This window comes from Trichoplusia ni, chromosome 5 (assembly GCF_003590095.1).
Source record: "Trichoplusia ni isolate ovarian cell line Hi5 chromosome 5, tn1, whole genome shotgun sequence".
Lineage (NCBI taxonomy): Eukaryota > Metazoa > Arthropoda > Insecta > Lepidoptera > Noctuidae > Trichoplusia > Trichoplusia ni.
Genome location: NC_039482.1, coordinates 16,906,356 through 16,929,017, shown reverse-complemented (window position 1 = coordinate 16,929,017; position 22,662 = coordinate 16,906,356). Strand labels below are relative to the sequence as shown.

The 22,662-nt window shown below is 35.8% G+C and overlaps 2 protein-coding genes across 3 annotated transcripts; both read left to right on the top strand.

The window, feature by feature from the left end:
* The first annotated feature begins 49 nt into the window (after positions 1–49).
* On the top strand, positions 50–6,167 carry LOC113493768 (cytochrome b-c1 complex subunit 2, mitochondrial-like). 2 transcript variants are annotated; one of them, XM_026871781.1, is made up of 8 exons: positions 50–2,534; positions 2,892–3,121; positions 3,443–3,731; positions 4,061–4,188; positions 4,501–4,610; positions 4,969–5,088; positions 5,486–5,653; positions 5,983–6,167. In XM_026871781.1, exons 1-8 carry the CDS (start codon positions 2,349–2,351, stop codon positions 6,057–6,059), a joined length of 1,308 nt encoding a protein of 435 aa, XP_026727582.1. In that variant the 5' UTR covers positions 50–2,348; the 3' UTR covers positions 6,060–6,167. The 2 variants fall into 2 exon arrangements, with proteins under 2 accessions (XP_026727582.1, XP_026727581.1); XM_026871780.1 differs by having other exon boundaries at positions 4,501–4,673.
* Positions 6,168–6,521: 354 nt separating this feature from the next.
* On the top strand, positions 6,522–7,685 carry LOC113493771. Its single transcript, XM_026871783.1, has 3 exons — positions 6,522–6,678; positions 6,751–7,133; positions 7,412–7,685. Exons 1-3 carry the CDS (start codon positions 6,651–6,653, stop codon positions 7,649–7,651), a joined length of 651 nt encoding a protein of 216 aa, XP_026727584.1. The 5' UTR covers positions 6,522–6,650; the 3' UTR covers positions 7,652–7,685.
* Positions 7,686–22,662: the final 14,977 nt, after the last annotated feature.

Below are 22,662 nucleotides of genomic sequence, written 5' to 3'. Positions count from 1 at the left end.
AAATATACAATGCGAATATTAGAGAAGCATTGTGCTTTAAATAGTGTGACCACACATCATTTGATTGGTCGTTGACTGTTTATTCATCATGTTTACCATTATTTGTTAGTTATTTACTTGCGTAAGTCCAATTTATGAATAATACTATTATACCTACTTACCTAATAAGTGTAAAGATCTTTTAAGGTTTGGTTAATTTAAATGGCATAATTATTATTATTTTAATGTGGTTGAACCGACCTTTTACAAAGTTACTGTAGACACAAGTTACTGAAGACGAAAAGAAAAGGAAAATCAATCTGATATGTTAATAATCAAAAAAGCATCCTACTTCAGTTGCGGGCAGTGTAAAAGATGATTGCTATGCTAATTTGGTTATCATATAGGTAAAAGGAACATCGATATTCAGAATTGTAAATTGTATCTATAAACATGACATATTGTAATAATAAAATATATTTAATGTCTGATTAATGGGCCTAAATAAATGAAGCAATAAATCACTGTAACAGTGGGAAGTTAAGCAACTTTTATTGCGTTGTAATATCACAACCGTTGCTGTTAGTAGTCATAAGCAGTAGGTAGGTATCGTATCCTTAGGTATGTATTTGTTATTGTTACCAAGACTCGGGAATAAAATTCAAATAACGATTTAAAATTTCCTCAAGCCTCAAACAAACTGGTGGATCATATCCATATCAAACACATCCGATTTAGGAATTGAACCCGCAATACTTCGTGCGCAGTCGTAATTGATGCTAAGTTAACTTAACACTCGGCTATATTTTAATCTTTAGTACTGTAAAACGGAGTGAAAATTGTTTTTCCAAGGTTTGTTTTAATACAATTATTTTATAATGCTTGAAAATCTTAATACTTACATTTTTTTGTTTTGCCTCGTAAAACGTGCAAAGTTATAGAAAAAGTGACATCGACCCCGAAATTTATAAGGTAATTTTTATTACGTAAGTAACCCATTTGACATACGCAAAACTGTTCAAAATCTCAGTTTTTCGCAAAATACTTCTTGTCTCACGATCTACTGAACTTGTATTCACACTATCCCAACACCAAGGTACAAAGCGAATGATAACAATAACAAGTGGGGGATTATAATCATAAAAGTGATAGGTTGATACCGAAACTGTCCAAAATCACTGATTTGTGTTCTTCGCGATATTTATTTGACGTGGGAAAATCGATTAGCTTGAGTAGATACGCGTCAAAACCCATGAATGGTAAGACTAGTACGAAAGTATTCGTAAGTATGTGAAACAAATTTATTTATGGCCGTCCGCTTGATGAATCTACTGGATGAGGTCTAAGAGGCATAAGCTTAATACCTAAGAAAAAAATAATTTATTGTTTTTTAAAAATTAAAATTTTCATTACAATTATTGACAATGGTCCCCAAACTAAGCTGGAAGCTTGTATCTTGGGGGTAAATAATCTAAGCATTCCAAAATGGCCCAGTTTTCAATGATGACTGCTAAATCGTGCCCGTCCCCCACATGAATAATGCATCGTTATTACATGATGCGACAATTTACTCACGCGTATATATTTATCAGAGCTCATGATGGACTCCGGTTTGGTCGGAAGCTAGTCGGGCAATCCCAATAAACTATGTTTGAGCAAACCGTTGCATCATGTAATTATGAATCACGCTCACGAAAGTTACTGCAAAATAATCTTCCGGACACCGGTAAGTACAATGTTTCCTACCGTGAACCAGGCGGTAACGACTGATAGGCTGTCGCGATAAAGGAAACCAATCACACCAACATAAGACAATATAATGATTATAAATGTGTAATACCTTAGCTAAATACACCCTGTAACCTTAACACGGACTTGTTTTGAAAACACCTCGACCTTGCAAAGTTAATCTGCATCATAATTTGTTTCATAGATAACGATACAAGATTATATACCTATTTGCAATTTATAGGTAACGAAATGATTACGAAAAGTTACGTGGAAAATCACTTACTTGATATTCGCTACCTTTACAGATTTCACTTGTAGGGCTCTTGACTTTTCTCATAATATCGGTACACTTTCCTAATAATATAGGAAAGTTATGAATACATCATTTGCTTTGCGCAAAGCTTGGTTCACAATCAAATCAATGACGTCTAAAAAGTTTGACTTCGCGCCAAATTAACAAATAGGTCAACTTCTGCCAAAGACTAATAATACAGATTAGAAAAATTGAACAGATTATTTAATACCCAAACATCGTAGATTCTTTCATAAAAATGTTGAACTCTTCGAATAATGAATTTGATACCTTTCTCTGACATTGACAGTTATTTATCTAAATAGTAATTCATAAAATAACAAAAATGAATAAACTGTACAGGATTCCAATTCGAAAGTTTTCGGTGCATCAGTGTGACTGGACCCGATGCTGGCCGAAGCCAGATTATGGGCCTGTCGAAGTCCAACGCTCAGTCCTTTTAAATGGTATAAAGGTAGCAGCTTCAAAACCGCTGGGTGCCCAAATCGGATGTTGCACTATAATGTATCAGGTAACAATTTGTAAACATGAAAAATACCTATATAAAAGAATAAGAATGATGTGCCTTTATGCCTCATGTGGGGCCATGTTAGGAAGGTATTTAGGAATCACGTTATTGACGTTAATTTATCATCAATGATTATCACCATTATCTAAATGTTGATAATCAATTCTGCTTTGTGCAATCACGGAATAATCTAGACATTATAAATATACATCAACGGTATCTGATATCTTTTAATTAGTCTAACCGACTGATGTTTTATCTAAATTGAGCATTATAACGATGCATACGTTTTGAAAGTCGACTGATAAAGCAATCAACCCTTCATAAATATTGTAATTTTCGAAAATTATTTGTCGACAGTCTGGTTCTCGCTACGAGTGTGATGACTCCCTGGGAGCGACCCACTTCATCCGCGCTGCGTCCTCGGCATCCAGCTGCGCCTACTCTGGCTTCCACAAGATGCGGTTCCTGCCGCAGCATGGCGCCTCCATAACCTGCACTAGCAATAGGCAGTCCATTGCCTACACACTGCTTTGTCAACCCAGTATTTACTCAGAAATGAAGTGCTATTTATTAGACACGGTTCTCAGGTCAGCTCTAGATTCAGCTCAACATTTTCAGTCCCTATTATTTGTAGAGCGTATAAGATTTGTAATACAAATAATACAATGGAAAAATTGAAACCTAAACAAGACTCGAATTTCCACTCCTAACTCTCCTAAGCTAAGCCTAAGCGCAACATGCGCTTGAATAACTAATGTATCGAAGTCACTAAAAAAAAAGAAAAATTATTCTATTAGGTACATTTCATCGTGTTATGACTTATGGCGTTAAAATTTTGAGATTCTGAATACATATATTAAGGCGCAATGCCCCGAAGTGCAATCAATATTAGTACCAGTTCTTTACAGATGCTACTTCAAACAATGGGAGATCGATGATTTGAAGCCGCTGATACGCGATGACCTACACCGCATCACCCCGGAGATGCGTGTCATAGACTTAGCACAGAAAGCCTGTTGGGGAGGTTCCCTTGCCAATTCCATGTTCTGTGAGAATTCCAGGATAGATGGCATGACAGGAGAAGTACTGGACAATTTTGCGAACTTCAATTATAAAACGGATCATTGCACTGTGGCAAGTGTAGGCGTTCCTTTTGAAGAGACCTTGAAAATGGCTGAAGCGATAGAGCCACGACGCGTATGTTCAATATTTTCTATAAATTTTCCTACATGAAGTCTAACAACTAGGAAAGCCGCATCAAACCGTATAGTTGCTAATTACCTACCTTCCTATTAGAAACATACCTACGTAATAAGGACAAATACGAATATTATAAGTTTATTATTTGAGCACTGACATGCCAGGTGGTTATTCCAGCAAGACTTTAACGTCTTCTCTTTAATAATCAGCGGGAAAACCGTGCCTGCAGAGTCAATTAATTAGTTTGTACATCCAAACCGGAAAACGTACTAGAAACATCTTTGCAGTAGAATCTAGAACTAACGGTAATAAATCTCTACGGCCAGGAGAAGCCAGGACCGAGGGTACTGGTGCCGTCTCGACCACGACGAGGTTTCGAGTTTTATGATTTAGGACCTGACAGCGAGACATGGATATGTGTTGTTGTGCCTGGATGTGGGTCATCTGACATAAAGTGAGACTTCTATGAAACATTATATTTCTTCGTATTGTAAGAATACACAAAAATGTTACATCCGATAGCGATGTTTGACGTCGCTTGATACAATCGACATCCCCAGTGTGTCCCTAAAAGCAAAACAGCTTCAAAATGGTTTACTCAATATTATATTACAGAGTGATGTAATTCTCAGTGTTCTCACCAGGAATACCGAGATTTTTTAAATATTCCTGGAAAATAATGACTAAGCCTTATTTCTACGTTTGGGACTGTGATACAGTGTGTTCTTCAATCGCTCCAGTATTTATCCCTTATCTTGTTCTTTAGGAATTTGATAATGCATGCTATTGTGGCATCAGCCTGCGGCACAGAGAACATCCAGGACGGCCTGCACTGTCTGGACAGGACTCCTCAACAACCGCTCGGTCTCATGTCCGGTACCGACATCTACACTGAGTACAAAGCTTTCAATCTGTCCTACCAAGATACCGGAGTTTTTGGTAAACAAAAGAAACATGAGTGTACTTAAGGAAAAATAACTCTTTAAACACTATTTAAATGCTTTTGAAGAAAAATTGTCCCACAGCTCTTTTAGCCAAAAATGCGCCAAGGTGTAATGTGGCAGTGCCTAGTTGAAATCATCTACGCGTTAGGAATAGGGCAAGGGTAAATTTCGACTACGGGAATTCAGTTTCTATAATCTACTCCTAATTCTCACTTTTTCAAGTACCTGCCAATCTGGAAAACGTTATAGAAAAGTGGATTTTTCCGTATTAAAATTAATCTGTTGTTTAGGAATTGTAGCCAGGACTCGTGCTTGCACGGCGTGGAAAGTGGCTGTAGCAGCGTCTGAATTCCTCACCAACGTTGGAGATCTCAATTTCAAACAAATCGATGTCGGCAAAAAGAGACTTAGTAAGTATCCTATATTTGGAACCGCGCAGAGCATGCACATGAAGCGATACCACAACAGCATATGTAGGGACGGAACCAAGGTCTCTTTTGCCAGCGATACTTAAGCATATCCCTATGCCATGTCACTAAATTATTGTATTGTGCACATTATTTAGAATACTTAGTATGACTTTCAGCACGTGCTCGAATATTGACTCATAAATTAGCGCCGATAAAAGTAACTCATTTTGACATTCCTTGCAAGTCACTTAACGATTACGATCTTATGAATAAAATTGATTTGATAATGTTTATCAATAATTAAATCTAATCAAATACGCTGTCTTGTATTAAGGCAGCAGAAAGGGATAAAATAATTAAATACTTATACTTCATTTTAACTAATTTATATTTTCAGAAGTACGGTTAGCTCTCAATGATGACAACTGCGTCACGTTAACAGAGGGATTGGCCCTTCAGTTGGCCAACGGTGTTCAAATAGACAGCGCAAAGAATTCCATAGCGATGGTCGACCAAATGAGCAATGACGAGATATCATGCGTTGCTCAGGGTTTGTCCAAAAAGTGTAAGTCAATTATGTTACAGTTATTTAGATTCCATCCGTACTGCCAGAGGGTCTTTGACCACGGCTTAAATTAATATTACTACATTATTATGCTTGTGGAAGCTTGGCTGCGATCAGCAAGCGGCATCTCTCTTTAGCAAACGCAGAAATATGTATTTATTTCATTTGGCTTACCAACAATTGACTTCTCTGTGATGATAAACATATCTAAAGTCTTTGCAGCATGCCCTTAGTTCCAGAAGAAAATACGAAGGTTACGCTTTTAATACTTTTGTAGTAAGTTGAGGAATATAATCTAATGATAATTAAGATATCAATTTTATTTTCAGATAAAGATATGGCGTATGCTGTAGTAGGTGACATAACAAAAGTACCCCATAACAAAGAACTTATTTGTGGATTTTAAATGTCTACTATAATGATGACAATTTTGAAAGTATTTTACGATACAGTGAATGGTTTCTATTAAAGACTCATGAATAAAAATGGTTTACATTAGTTGACCGATATGAAATGTATTTGTTTTATTTACAGAATTAATATTGGTAGTTATTTTATCTTAGTGAACTGTTTATCGAAACCGGCGGTAAGACTTGTAACACCAAAATTTTTATTATATAGTAGCAATTTCAAGTTGCTAAGAAACTATTGAGCGGCTGGCTTTTTGACTTTTTATAATTGTTTAGGCGTAACTTTGTAACAATTTCGTCGATTTATTTCTGCTCATAAGCAGAACGACAGCTTTTCTCTTTGTGCATGTAACTTGAATGTTTGTACTAATAGACCCGCCACATAAAAAAAAAGTTCGCCCACTGCCAAAACACTAAAGTTCAAGTCTCGTAACAGTAACATGTCATAATAAACGTCAAACGTCACATTGATGTCAATTTGAACTTGTGTAATTCTTTCAAGAATCATACCAAATACAAACAATTAACTACATTATAGAAATATCAATTATGTGATAAACCTTGCATTTTAAGAAGAAAGCATAACAATGAACTCTCTTCACAACACAATTAAACGTTAGTATTCCATGATATACATTTTCAAGTTTATAGGTTATGTCATATTTTAAATTTGATCTATTATTCCAGAATTTCGCCTTCTCAACATCAGCACAGCGTTAAAAACTATATCGGAATGTAAACCGGTGGTGCCTAATGTTGTAAAAGTTAGGAACGACCTGATTTCTAATCCGAAAGTTCTATCTTTCGCTCCAAGGAGTATTGGAGTAGAAATAATTGATAAGTCTAGAGAGAACAGTATAAAACAGGATCCAATTCCTTACATACCCATCGTGAACCCTCGTTCCATCCTGCCGTTGCTAGATGAACAATGGAGGAAGGATGAAATTGGTCTGCCGTCTATAAGGAATGAAGAGATACAGGCTGCAAGGTTGATTGTCATTAGAAGGAAGAAGATGAAGAAGCATCAAAGAAGGAAGCTCTGGAAGAAAATGAGATATACTTGGGCTAGGGTAAGTATTTTAGCATAATAATAGATTAAATGATAGGTTTTAAGATAAAATCATAAATCTGGCATGTTAAAGCATTGGCAGATATAATATATTACATTTGAGCTGGAGATATATGTAATCACAAGTTATCTAGGCCAAAGATAGCTGATCCTTATTATGGTAATGTTTTTTTTTTTATACATTCTATTTAATTTCTCCACCTACAAATCATATTTACTGGTACAAGATGAAATTTGCGGTGATAAATTAAAATTTACATAAACAAATTTCAATTGCAGATCAAGCAACACCGTCGTCAAACCAAAGAGAAGACCTTCCAGAACTCCCTTTTGGCTATGGTGAAGCAAGCCAACGAGTTCTCCGCAGAACAGTATGTTAATGAGAAGATTCAGAAAGCCAACCACACCCCGCTACCGACCCGCTGGAGACACAAACGCTTGCCCGAGTTCATCATTAGACAACTGCTTGGAATTGATAAGAAGATTAACTATAAACATACTGATGTGTATAAAGCATAGATTGATTTATTAAGGAATATAGTAGTGTTATAAATTGGGTTCTTTTATTTACTTACAAAGATCTGATGTTAAATTCTCCATCTGTTATTTAACATTTTTAAGTTAAATCAGTGTCATTCATAGAAAATAAAAGGCACCTGCAAAATTATAAGTCTTGTAAAAATAGCATTCAGTTCCTACAGTAACACACCCAACTTTACTGTAGTTTCGTATAATATCACTAGATGGCGTATTATTCAATGTTTCATCTTGGAACAGTTCCTTATCGTCTTCAAGTGGCTCAGTACAATACATCTGGATTCAAATGGTATCTCAAGCACTGTTAGCAAGGGTACTTGCTAACAGTAGTTGGAAATAGGATGTACAAAAAAATACATTTCTCAGGAAAGGGAAACATGATTTTATATCAGCGTTAAAAAAGAAATTACCAATAAGTGTTTAGTTATAAGTACATACAAATAGCGATGACGGAACGACCTAACGTTTGCTGTGGGTTGGTTCTGCCGTGGCTGTGGACCAGGGGCGATAGAAAATGGTTGAAGGATTTGGGCGAAGCATTTGCCCGGCAGTGGGACACGGTGGACCAGATAAAGAGAAAAAATGGTAATTTAATACGGATACTTGTACACGTGCCTGGAAAGAGTTAGAGTCGATCCCCCCTGAAGTGCAGCGGCCGTAGTAATATGTGAGTGCGGCTCGTACAACCCCGAACAACGAAACTATTCAGTCATGTGAATAAGATTCAAAATTATTGTAATACTATATCTTAAGTAGAGTCATCACGGATAACCGAGTGGTTTAGATCAAGCCCACTGCGGGCGACGTGTCGCGGTTTCGGTCCCCGCGGAGAACAAGCATTTGAGTGACCCATGAATACTTGTCCTGAGTCTGGCTGCCTTTGAGCATTACCTAGACTTGAATGTTTGTGAAACCAACTGCGACAAGGATTAAATTATTTAGTGAGAGAGTGGTTAAAAAAAAATCTTTAAGGAACTACACATTATCACCGGTCAGGCAATCTTTTAGAATAGACTACTCTTCCTGTGGTCTATACATATATGAAGTCCTTCCTCGGGATAGTAAAAATAGATAATTATTTTCAGTAGCTATCCATGTATCCATTATTAGGTACCTATTAAACTACGTCTTGTAGTTACATACTAACCTACTACTAATCACAAACTCCTTGTAAACTGTAAATAAATTGGTAAAACTGTTTTTGTATCTAGGTTCCTACTCGTGCACTGTTAGTAATCAGACATGATTATATTTTGTTATACTTCAGCCTCATTAGGATCTTATAGGTAAAAAACTACGCCTATGTAGGTACACTATCTACATATGCATATGGGTTGCAAAAAGCTGTTAGGTAGCAATAATAAATAGGCATCTACCAACATAATCTGGGTAGGTACATAAATCTGTCATTTCATTAATCTAAAAAACAAATCCAACCATCCCTTTGTCTTTTGAATATTAAATAAGAGTTCAAAACATTAAAAGGCAATGAATCTTATTGGATAGCTAAAATAGACCTTCAAACGGAAATAGTCCAGGGCAGGCCGCCTTTTAAATAAAGGCGTAAGGAAAACGGAAAAGGCTTCTCATCTTTCTTAGGTGGCTATTAAAGATACATATTTCAAAGGAATTGTTTCAAACAAACTGCGGAAGATATTTCTTAAGTTAGTTATGTAGGTTCCCTTTGTGATTTATTATTGAGTTGCCAGTAACGAAAAAAAGATATATTTTACGCGTATTCATCAGAACAAATCAAAATAACATTAGTTGGGGCTTGGCGCTACTAGGAGCGGGGAGCTTTATTGTTTTTTGATCTATGCTTCAATTTTGTCTCTATTTTCGAATATGTATAGTTTTGTGGTGGGTATATTATTTTCCATAGTCTTGTTAGTATTTTCAGTGGCGATGAGTTTTGGGGTCTTGATTTAGAGATCGATGAAAATTTGAATCGCTATATTTTTATGGGGACAATTTTGTACAGCATCCAAAAATACCTGCGAGCTTCAAAGACAATTACTTTACCTTTTTCGGTACTGTTTGATCCCTCATTGCTTCTCTTTGTCGCCTTTACTGAATCCCGCCCCTCAATATTTAGGTCATTCCGCTGTCAAATGCTTACTTTCTATTTTATTCTCATTTTACCGGACTTTAATTACAAATTCGGAGTTTCATTGACATGGATTGATGACTGTTTTTATTTAGAATCGGTGGTACATAGTCATATTATATTTATTTCATTTTATTTACGTTTGCTTTAGTTATTTTCATTGATGGTGGTAAATCAGGAATTGTCAGTACCTACTGCCTTCTGAAAAACAATTTTGCTGAGGGTTGTACCATATTTACCAGTAAAAGGAATATGTGATCGGGATGTGAAATGTGGTGTTAGCTAAATATTGAAGAGATTGAAAGCTGTCTACAAAGCTTGGAAGAAGGATTTAACAAAAGATATTGATATTAAAATACATTGAAATCCAGTTGGGTCCGAAACTAGTCCGGGAATCCCGATAAATACCTACGCGTGACTAAACCACCAACCAAATATAAAGAAAAATTGAAGTGAATACTTCAGAAAAGCTTATTAAAAAAGTACTGAGTAGTTGTATCTAATTTTGTGGAAATAAATAAAAGCTACTAAAATTTTCGACTTTTCTCGAACAGACACGTAATATGCTGTTATAGTGGCAACAGCGAGAACCACAAAAGATCAACATGCTTGTCCAAGCGAAAACAAAATCGGTCCCTTTCTTGTAAATCTTATAGAATTATTTACACCGCAACCGTTTATCTTGCCATACAAATATATTATTTCATGTTTTGCTAAATTTATGGCTATTTGTAAGGGACCGACCCTATTTATATTTGGATCCCTGATTGATTGAAAGAGGTAAGTGATATGATGGTGTTTCTCATAAGTTTTTGGGTGTTCCTTGTTCCTCGCCTGGAGCCTTGTTGTCTGAAGGAGATTAACTCGACTTTTCACATACACCTACAGTGTTATCCCGTCATATAAGGCTTTCTATTTTCGTTATTTATGTATTATTACGAGTTTTTACTAAATACTCTCTCGGTGCACCTTTCAAGTAACAGATGTAGGCCCAATGTTCTATTTGCTACCAATAACTAGTTGCTAGATATGGCTCATTTGTTGAGTGTTTATTTTATAAAAATCAACAAAGTCAATCAAAAATCTCTACTCTTAATATCGTAGTTGCTATGAATGTGAAATCTCCTTAATACGAGTGTTGCCGTTAATGTAAGTTTAAAATCAAATCAGACTTTTTTACCTTTAAACCAATACGTAATAATCGCGAACAAACATACATACAAACAGGTCAAACAGAGAACCTTCTTTTCCTGAAGTCGTTTAACAAAATCTATTAAAAGTACTTCTTTAGAAACAAAAGAGATTTAACATATCATTTACAGTCTCAATAATCACATTACTACTATTCATCCGCTTATAAATCAATTTCACCGATACTCAAACGGCACTAAACTGAACGTTTATACCATTTTGTTTTTACAGTTTCGATCATGGTCCGCGATAGTCGCTGGCGTCCAATTTCCTGACAAGGCGACCCGCATCCACCGGCGACACCCCACGGTGAGCTTACGGCAACCCGGAGCAACCCGGAGCAACCCACAGCGATCCGCGGCGACCTAAAGCAACCCGTAGCTCATTCGAATCCGAACGTTTTTTACGACACTCCTCGGATATACGAGTTATTACGCTATTACTTATGAATATTAATCTTCGAATCTTATTCGTTTGCTGAAATATATTTTTAATGGGAAACTCACGATTTTATATTACTTTAATAAGTCTTGAGTTTTTATGTCTCAAGGGATTTCTATTAGCTTGATCTATAAACTGTTTCAAATCGGGTTTACAGGTCAGAAAATACCTTCAATACCAATAAATAATATTTCAACTTAATGAAAGCTGGATCGATTTAATCCTGTGCCAGAAACAAGTTTATCCATTTTGCGGAACCAATATTAAATTCAAATTCGTTTCATTGTACATTCTACATAATGTTGTGACTGTTGGTTTGCTGTTCCATGAGAAGTATATCTCAATGAGTTTTGCATCATGTGAGGTTCGTTTCGTCTAGTTTAGTTAGAACTACAGCGTTAAATCATCGGCAAAGCGCGTCTGTTGGCGAGCTCCCCACATAAATTGCTCCCCACATATGACTAACGAATGCTCCTACTATTTTATTTATACTTATTTGTGTGTTCCTAGTGTACGGGGTCAGTTCTGAATACTGGCTGTTTTCACTTGTGCTCCGCACACAAAGTTGTGTGTGAAATACTGCTTTGGTTGTGATTTGAAAGCTTGCCATGTGGGTTATTGTCGCGTAGTGTTGTCTTTGTATATATACATAACTAGCTGTTGCCCGCGACTTTGTCTGCGTGATTTTCAAGATGTGAAAAACTAAGAAGTTTAATAATAACGATCATCGCAAAAATGTAATGCAATATTGAAAATGAAACATTTTTTTTACATTTTAAACTTCCTTTTTTATTTCTAAATTATAAGTAATCTTGAGCGGCCCAAAGACTATCAAATGTTTAAATCAAACACATTTCATCGTTTACGATACTATCCTGGTGTCAAATATTCCACAGCTGTTTTAATGACTTTTTCCTATTTAATCCCAAAAAGAGGTCTATAACTTTGACATATCTGCCTGCCTGTCTGTCTGTGACATCATAGCTTTCGAACAAATTGAACTATTTTAATTTAAACGTGAATTATGTGCAAGTGTTCGTTTAGACATGTTTGACAAATCGAGCCGTTTAAAAATGGGGGGGTTGCAAGTAAAAAATAATAACACTTCTGCCAAAAAATTTTTTACTTTCGAGGGTTTTCCATTTTTTAATTGGAAAACCCTTGGTGGGTTATGAATTTCGAGCACGTCTGTTCTTGGGACGGCCTACACCTGAAATTGCTAGACGGATTATGACAGTGATTATGAGGTACCTATCATAAAATTGGAACAGTGATAGCCAGACAGTTATTATTTTCACACACGATGTTTTCTGACGATATAAAGAAGATGTCAAATTATTTTTGTGGACGGAGCTGGTGAAGTGAGAGTCAGGCTCGGTAACTGTGGATTTTACATAGTGTCATAAGATATAAGATTTTGCAAAACTGCGCCCAGATAAACGGTTTCCTGAAACACGTTTGATTGCCCTCTTAATATTAAAACTGATCTTCCTCACAAACATTTGGACTATTTCTAAAATAAAAAAGGTGGGAAACGTGTTATCTTGACCCCCTGGTGTTTTGATCATGATTTGCCTTTAAATTGCTGATAAATAAATAGCGTGATAATAAAAAACTATCAGACAACCCTTTTTTTTAAATTGACAATGACAAAAATCTAAAGTATAGGATATGTGTAATTTGTGATGTTACGACAAAGCAAAATCTATATCTATACTAATATATAAAGCTGAAGAGTTTGTTTGTTTGAACGCGCTAAACTCAGGAACTACTGGTCCAAATTGAAAAAATATTTTTGTGTTGAATAAACCATTTATCGAGGAAGGCTTTAGGCTATAAACCATCACGCTGCGACTAATAGGAGCGAAGATACAATGGAAAATGTAAAAAAAACAGGGCAGGTATAAATCATAACTTATATCTTCTACCCACGGGGATGAAGTCGCGGGCAACAGCTAGTATGAACGTAAAAGTGACTTCATGTGCATGAGTTCTATTTACTGTACCAATTTACAAAGAAAAATTACGTATTTTATTCGTTAACCGACCTGACGATCATTGAAGTAAAATACCTACCGTCATCCCTACTGCATAAATGGAACTTAAATAAAGACTACATGAGGTTAGTTATGAGGTTACGCTGTCTATACCGACAGCCAAAATGAATTTTCCAGACATTGTATGACGGATGTAAGTGCTGATAGCTACACGCTATTATCAGCCTTATTGGGGAAATTTCCAAAAATATGTTCCTAATCCTCGTCGGCTTAGCTTTGGGATCTCAGAAACTCATTCAGTCTCGTTCCTTCCCCTGTTTTTACCAGGCTACGAAAGAAGAAAATTTTAAATAAGTAGAGATTACAACAAATTGTTAAAGGATTTCTTGGAAGGACCACGTGTGGTGTTACGAGAGCGGATAGAGCAATAAATGAGAATATAAGGGGAAGTTTGAAAGTGGCACCGGTTACAGAGAAACTACGTGGTAACCGGCCGGTATGGGCATGTTATGCGGAGGAATGAAAATCATGTGGTAAGGAAGGCGTTAAGCATGGATGTGGATGAATATAGGGGAAGAAGACGACCAAAGAAACGATGGATGGATTGTGTGAAAGACGATATGGCTGTAAAGAGTGTTTCTTGTGAGATGACGGCCGATAGGAAGGTGTGGAAGAAGATGACATGTTGCGCCGACCCCAAATAAAATAATTGGGATAAGGGCAGAGGAATGATGATGACCACGTGTGCGGTCTCTGTAATGGCGGATGTAGACTGATCAAATCGTTAAAATGTTGAAAAATCCCAGGTATCAGTAAACATTGTTCTGTCAATAGATACATAATGTCAAAAACCGTCTAGCGTACGCTCTTATTCATTGATAGGTTTGGTCGTACAGATCTTTCACATTGCATACCTATTATGCAGTTTTATGCAAGTTTTCTGGGCTTTTTTATCCGAAATACTTTTGGCCTATGTAATGTTGCAAATTTAAGAAAACATTATTTCATTGTTTGAAAGGCTTTTTTTTGTTTGAATGTTTATATTTTTGTTGCTAGTTGTTACAGATGAACCAAGGTAATAATTAACTGTGTCGTTCAGTAATTTATTGTTGCATATTTATAGATGAGATCAATGTGAACTACATGCAACTTTGGGTTGAGTGTCACTACGAATGTTTTGATCTTGAAGACATAGGTATATACAACTATCGTAAATAAATACAAAATCATATTACGGCATTCCACATTTGAACTTGAGTAATTTTAGTACATCAATAAAAATAAAAATAATTTAAGTTCCTTTCTTTCAAGAATGTACCGATTACGGTAACAATTGCATAAAAAACGTAATAGTTAATGTTTCTTTTATTTTACTTGTGAAATAGTCGCAGTAGGCCTATATCAGACTCGAAAGAGAATGAAATCACTAATTTTGTGAAAATTATTTATTTTCGAAAAATCCTATTATTGCTCTGCCAAAAGTCTTAAGATAAATAGCGTGATGTTTTTTGTGTAAATTGATGACCGTGCTGCCTACTACTGAATGGGGTGAAAATACACCTCATAATTGTATTAAACGATGTTTCGGGTGAGTCCAAATATTTAAAACTTTACTGCTCATGCCCCCTGCATAGTAGCGTTATGGATTTTGTATATTTGTTGTATCATGTCTACGATAAGGTTCATGCAAAATTTGAACGAAATATATTCAGTTGTTTATGAGATAATTTGATATTTGTTTATAGATATAAAAGGCTCTTGCTCACTCCCTGTAACGAAAAGCGAGATAATAAGTAAAAAGTATGTTGACCGGACCTCTTGTTGATATTCTCTGAAAATATGAATCAAATCTATCCAGTACTTTCCGAGATCTTTCCGGACATACATACAGACAAACAGACAAACAGACAAACAGACAAACAGACAAACAGACAAAAATTATAAAAATTATATTTTCGGCATCGGAATCGTTCGTAGACCACCCTGCAATTATTCTTTTTTTTAAATATTCAATGTACAGTTTTTACTTTTCTACAATTTTATTATATGTATAGATTGGGTTCATGTGATGAGTCAAATGAATATTTTTTCTGCTATACATAATTAAGTTGAAAGCACTTAGGAAGCGGTGAAGGGTGGGCGAAACTGGGTGCTGTCCATTGTAAATGGTGCTGACCTTCAAAAAGTGTTACTTAGTAGCCTAATTTGAATAAATGAATTTTGATTTTGATTTTGAGTTGAGCGTGCTGCATTTTTTTGCAATAACTAAACTAAAATGATATATCTACATGTAGGTTGTGTAGTAAGCGGCAAACTCCCTCGTGTCTGCCGCGTTCGCGTCGAACCTCCAACTAAGACTAATTCTCTGAAAAGTTATCAATTCCGTAACTTTACTCTAAGCTTTAGGGGCTCGGAACATTTTGAGCGGCTCTTAAACAGTTCTTAATGACTGTCGCTCGTTAAGGGGAAAGGTTTTGGCTGTTCTTCCGAATTAACAGTTACAACGCTCCGACTACCACGATAACTTGACCTCCCGCCCCTCCCATTATACTCAAAATTTTGAACCAAATCGGGGCACTGCGGTCCAATTTTCCGGTTCGTTTTACATTGGCCCCCGATTTTGCGGCGCGGATGTAAAGTTTTATGCATTCAGAATAGCCCGAAAATTGCTCGTCTGACGTTTTCAAAGCGTTCGTAGATGGGTTTCATTTTAAAATAGTGATTCTTGATAAAGGACGAAATATGAAGCGTGCAGAGGTAATGTTTGTGGAGATGGGAAATAGAACACGGACTCAGACGGGCGTCGTTACCGAGAATGGGTATTGGAGTGAGGGAACTTGTACCGAGAGGTGCACTAGGAAATAAGATTTCCACGTCCGACGAAGGGGTGTTAACAGACACTCAGAACAATTCATGTAATACGTTTCGTGACGCTTGTGTTTTTAAAGGATGTTGGCTTATCTGACAAGCCTTACTTTATTGATGTGTTGACGTCGTTGGCTATGTTCAAATATGAGAAATAATAGTCAAGTGTATGAGGATATTGAATATTAAAATAAAGTATTGAAGATATAGCAATCTTTGCGTTGAAAAGTTATCCTAAATTTATCAGTTCGAGATTTTCAAAAACTACTATTTTGTAGTAAAAAACAAGATCTTACAACCCAATCATTTAACCTGAACTGGTACAGCTTTATCTAAATTATTCAGATCCCTTCGTTTCTAGGCTAGAACACACACACCAGCTACAGACAGAAAGCCAACTCTGACACAAGTTACTTTTGATTTTTAGAAATCGATGTCGAGGTTGTTTTATATATGTGACATCTACTTGTATGCTGCTTAAACACTCGAGATATACGCTATGGGTTATGTTACATTGATTATTTTGATTACTACAAGGTACTCTGAAACTGTAACTACGTCATTATCAAGCTTTTTCAGTTCCCGATATCGGAATAACATCTAAATATTCTTATTGTCAATGTGAAATTTCGAACTTAGACCTTTATCCTAGCTACCGCATTAGGTTAAGTAACCTTTGATGGTAGGTTAATGTGATAATTAATTAAATAAATAAATAATTTAGTACGAGGATTTTGTAATCTACTCGATAAGCACTGTCACTATTTAATAGCAACTATTTTTCTGATAGCCTTTAAACAAGGAGGCTTCATTTTCCCAAAAATCTGACAAAAAACATCAGTACAAGTGTCCTCATAATAAATACCAAGTCTTTTCCGAATGCACCTTCTATCTGTCCGGCTGTACCCTCTAACATAGGGCTATTAAGACTGGCAGACACGGCGCCGCTGTCGCAGTAATCCTCACAGACAGATGGGTGGGTGTTAATACTGATTAATTGCTGGACAAATCTACCCCGACACATATTTCGGGATTGTATCTTGTTTAGGCGGCTGGCAAATTGCTGAGCTCAAAGCTCCAGATAACGTCTTGGCGGTACTTGTTCATATTGTGGAGCTAATTCTAGATCCTTATAACGTACTCGGATTTGCTGACTGGATTAGGATGTTTTGATTTCAGTGGTACTAGCACTACTAGATCTATGGCAGATTGTAGTTGGTGTCTCATTTCAGTTTGGACTCTTTTGTGACAGGACATTGTCAATCAAGTAATGTGATGAGATCTTTTTGGAGTAATTTGGTCGCCTTGGAATATATTATCTCAATGAAAAGACCACGAGACTGTTTGTATGAATCAGAACAACCTATACCCTGGCTGATAGCACATAGGTGCCTTATAGAGCCATTACTTACACATCGAAACACGTCTACATAAATAATATGATAAATTCGTACTTCAGTACTGATAAGTAGATACTGTGTCAATGCAAGTATTCATATATAGTTTAAAAAGACAAGACAATTCTGTTCAAAAATATAAAATATTGGATAGAACAAGAGATCGCACGGACTGTCATCTGTCGCATTTATTAAATGTAACATTTGTGACTCCGAACATCTGTAGAACGGAAAACGCTTGTGCAAGCGAAACGGCAAATATCTTCAGGAATGTTATGATATCGGATACTTAGACTTCTAGACTCAGACAAGACTGTAAGAGAACCTCCTCAAGTTATCTAGCTCTGTAAAAACGTAGAGGGCATCCTACTAATGCGTTTTACATTGAATTTCTCCTTAAAGCACTGTAAGGACCTACGTTTTATCGGGTTTTCCAGAGAGTTATATGATTTGAAATTGTGTAACTTCATTAATTACTTTAAAAAACCTTACGTTTTTATAATAGTTATATTTAGATAAGAAATAAAAAACTTTTGATTTTCTTTTTTTCCATAAACCTATCATTAAACTTACCTCTCTGCCTACTGTCTACAATTTAACAGTCGTAATGATCAGCAAGCTTACAAAGCCGAAATAAAATAAAAAAGGAATAAAACCTAAATCAGCCAAGTTAACACAGCCCAGTGCAAATAATTCGTTATTTAAATAAAATAAACAGTTGAAATCAGCGGATTAGTATTCTTTCTACCTCCCACTTCTTTCAGCGGATAATTAATAATTAACAGGGAGAAAGAGGGCTAGGGGCCAGGGGCTAGGGGCTTGACAAATTGTCTGTTTGTCTTGTTAAAATAATCCATTTATATGGGTTTGCGTTATAGAAAAAAGGATCCGCAAATACCTGTATGTGAGCTTTTGATTTAAAGGTGAGCGTCGCGCCGCGACGTTTATGGAGTGGCTTGAGGGTACCGGTTTTGTTATTGAATATGAGATAACGTGAAATCCGGTTTATCAAATACATATTGATTTATCATACTTGGGTTCTTGGAAGCTATGTGACAAACAAACACAGCATGATCTGTACGATCTGCGTTGTTATGTAGATCAACGAATTTGTTTTTTAACACACTCTTCCGCTTCCTTAACTATCACAAGCGAACTCGTATATTTCGAAGTATATTTTCCTTCAGGAAACAAGTTTACTATGCACAAAACTAATTAAGAAAAACAAATAATAATAATAGAATAACATTACTAATTACAAGCACTTGCTGAATTTAAATATGGCGACGGCACTCAAAACTTGGTATATTTTCGACACAAATCGTAAAGACGGAGCCCGAAATTGTACTTAAGAAAGTTTAATGAAACCTAATTAGACCGTAAATTTAAAGCCAATAGACTTTCTCAAGTGTTTAATCCCAAAACGTCCAAGCGTAATTAATCTTTGTACAGGGCCGGACTAATCTGTATGCACCCTTTTGATTAATTGATCGCTTGAAGGAGCGATGCCTTTATAAATGGCAGCCATTTGGCGGGCCGACAAGTTTTTTGGAGATATTGGTTCTCGGTTAAGTTGATTTTATCTGGAGGTGAGTGATGTATCGTGTTGTTTTATGGGGTGAATACTCTTTGTTCTGTCGTGTTGTGTAGCGAAAGGTTCTGTCTCCTATGTATGGAAATTTATGTGCATATTAATCTAGGTTACACTTCCTGGGGATTTATCTTCGCCTAAATGAATTTAGGCTCGTGGTCCGATAGTTAAACATTCTGTTGTAATAAAGCACTGAACTTTATTAATGTTTTACTTCTTCTATATAACTAAAATGTATTGTTCGCTGGTCTTTAGAATACACATCTGGGTTTCATCAAAAGTTCGTGTATTCTAGTTTTTGTTGGAGTTTGCTTAATAAATGTTCAGCTTCCATTGTGCCTCATATCATACTAATTACTTAAGAGAAATGTATTTTTTGATCAGTTTTTATATTACAGTAGAGTGTGTTAAAATATTCGTCATACTGTCTAGATTGTACTGAGCCATGATTCTCAATCACACTTTTTGGGAATCCGTCTATTCAGTATCGCCGATTCAGTATCTTCCTTGAGAATCCCTCCACATGTACTTCAGACACTCGGTAATCGATTTTCAACCACAAGACTTAGATGTGAGAAGTTTCTCCCTGAAACATATTTATCGGAGGACAAACCACAACATTTTCCACTTCAGAATTTCTGAACTTAGAGAACAGGTGACACGGTGAGAATTGTGTGCCTCATTGAATTTCATAAGCTACGCATTTGAGGACATGCTATGTAAAGCCTCAGGTTCGATCCATCTGAACTACCGTGTAAGGGATTTGCTGAACAACGCTCGGAAACTGTATTATGTAGATCTTAGAGTTTGCAAGTGTTCGGGGCAGGAAATTTTAAATTGTTCCAAGTGCTGTGATTAAAGAAAAGCTATCGAAAATAACAAAAAAACGTACTGAAAACGGCATGAAATCTGCCTAGTTTCTTAAAATAGTAACTGTTTTGAAAACGGCTTTGTTAGAATTTTCCTTCGCAAAAACAGTATTCAAATATTCAGTCAGATTGTTTAAGTCGATTTTTATCTTTCCTTTATACTTAGGAAAACTTGTAGCCGTTCATAGCTTCAAATTTGAGTTTCATTCAATTACCCATTTCTCTTCAAGTGATAAATTCTTAAAGTCGGTTCCGTTTTATTTGACTCTGTGAATTTCATTTGTGGCCCTATTAAAGGTTTAACGACTTAGGCCATCTCAAACTTATGCTACTGATTTTAGTTTACAGTTCCCATGTACTTAAGGACTGGAATATCGTTTTATACTTCAGTAGAGAAGTACGTCTGTTATTATTGTTGTACCTATATAAAAGTATTTATACATTGTATGTCAAACTTCAAAAGTAAGCAAAACGTGAATAGCTGTTAGAAGTATAATAATATGTATCTATACCAAATTAATAAAATGTATAATATTTATGGATATGATACTATAAAAATGAGACCGCATATTTGATAAAAAAAAGGCTTGCGATTAAAAGTCGTCATTGTACAGCAAGCCTTAAACAAGTGAACCAGTTTTATTAGCACGTGGTACTAGTCGTGACGTTATATTTCAACTGTCAAACTGTCAGGCTAATAATTAATGGAGCCGGTGCTGCCATTTTGTTCTCGACGGGAATATGGGAAAAACATGAATATTATATGAAGGTAACATTTTTTGCGCTTTGTAATGTAACTTGTTAAAGGGTAGTAATGTAGGCAAAGTTTTAGGAAAATATTCTTGGTTAGAAGATATAAGTTACGAATTTTTGAACGGAAGCCCACGAAGATGAATAATTTTCCCTGTTTTTTTCCACATTTTCCATTGTATCTTCGCTCCTATTAGTCGCAGCGTGATGGTCTATTCAACACAAAAAAGACTTTTTCAATTTGAACTAGTAGTTCCTGAGATTAGCAAGTTCAAACAAACAAACTCTTCAGCTATATTAGTATAGAGTATAGATAAGTTATGCTATTAAATTTAAGCAGTAGTTACTCAAATAGCATTTAAACGAGGAGTTCCTCGTATAATTTTCATTTAGTATATAGGTAATTACCAAAAAATTGCCCCAAAATATGTAACTTCCTTTCAATATTGACGTCAAAAGTTAGATAATAATTTCATCCGATCTCGCTGTAATAACGTTCAACAAAAGCGGCCATTTTGTAAAAGCAATAACAGCAATCATGTATAACGTGACGGGGCCCGCGGTGGCAGATATTTGCGGTGCAGTATTAGCATGGTAATGAGTTCCTAGCATCCCAATCAATGGACAGCATTGAACAGCCATCGGAATTTTGTTTTAGGATTAAATTAAACTCATGTTTGTTAACCGGCCGTGCTATTATTTGTAGTTAGTTTGAAATTGAGATTAATTTTCGAGGTAATATTTTAAGCTGAATCCATCAGCTTTTCATCGGAATTTCATAATTGCAAAATGTAGTTTATTCAGTAAATTTCATATTAAATACAAAGAAGCAGTTACGACGGTTATAATTAACCAATTAAACTGAAATTAAACTATTACTAGGAATCGTAATTCGTGCTAATAGTTTTTGGACTTCTCTCATCAGTCCTTCTGTTAGTGATTCGTTATACCTAATTTCGTGCCATCATCAAAGATAAAAAACGGAAACCTATTACTGAAGCACCGCTGTCAGCCTGTCCGTCAGTCACTAGGCTGTATCTCATTAACCGTGACAGCAAGATAGTTAAAATTTCCAAGGATGGTGTATTTTTCAGGCCGTTATAAAAACAAATAAAGATCGAGTTTATTTGTCACCCAACCAATTTCTTGTTCTTTCGTATATTAATACGAAATCTTGAGTATTGCGAGTCTCACTCTCACTTGACTTGTGAAATTTATACGGTGGTTATTCCATAATATTATGATCTGACTACTTCATATAATCACGAACAGCAGTTTAACCAAACCTAATTCAATGTACTTAAAAGTCATAGCAAGAATTCACACGATAGCTCTGGAAAATCAAGACTAATTTAAAACGTGGAAAGCACAAACCTCATTTACTGACTTCCCTCTTACTGGAACTTTTGAATTCTAACCAGATTTTAATTTACTTGCCAGAGGCAATCAAAGCTGGAATAATCGGTGTAAAAAAACAAAAAGTCCAGTAGTTAACTGCAGTTAGATCCTGAACACATACTAGCTGTGAAGTTTGAACGTGCACGCTCAGCTAGCTCCTAGTAGGTTATTGTTAATTTTTTTGAGTACTGGTTGTCACTTCGTAAGGGTGCTACTGGTATAGTATAGGTATAAATACCAATTGTTGTCAGTAGGAGCAGATAAGAAGATGGAATGCCATAAGAACGATAATAAAGAAAGGAGTAGATATCAATATATCGATTTTTATTGGATTAGGAATGATTATTAAAAAAAATCGTTATCTTTTTACTTGTTTCCTTCATTTAC

Excerpts from the sequence above, each read along its gene's own strand:
- LOC113493768 (XM_026871780.1), top strand. The coding sequence starts at position 2,349 with ATGAATAAACTGTACAGGATTCCAATTCGAAAGTTTTCGGTGCATCAG. Across the intron at positions 3,732-4,060 it reads AAGCGATAGAGCCACGACGC|GAGAAGCCAGGACCGAGGGT; the intron begins GTATGTTCAATA and ends CTCTACGGCCAG. Across the intron at positions 4,674-4,968 it reads CCAAGATACCGGAGTTTTTG|GAATTGTAGCCAGGACTCGT; the intron begins GTAAACAAAAGA and ends TCTGTTGTTTAG.
- LOC113493771 (XM_026871783.1), top strand. The coding sequence starts at position 6,651 with ATGAACTCTCTTCACAACACAATTAAAC. Across the intron at positions 6,679-6,750 it reads TCTTCACAACACAATTAAAC|AATTTCGCCTTCTCAACATC; the intron begins GTTAGTATTCCA and ends CTATTATTCCAG. Across the intron at positions 7,134-7,411 it reads TGAGATATACTTGGGCTAGG|ATCAAGCAACACCGTCGTCA; the intron begins GTAAGTATTTTA and ends TTTCAATTGCAG.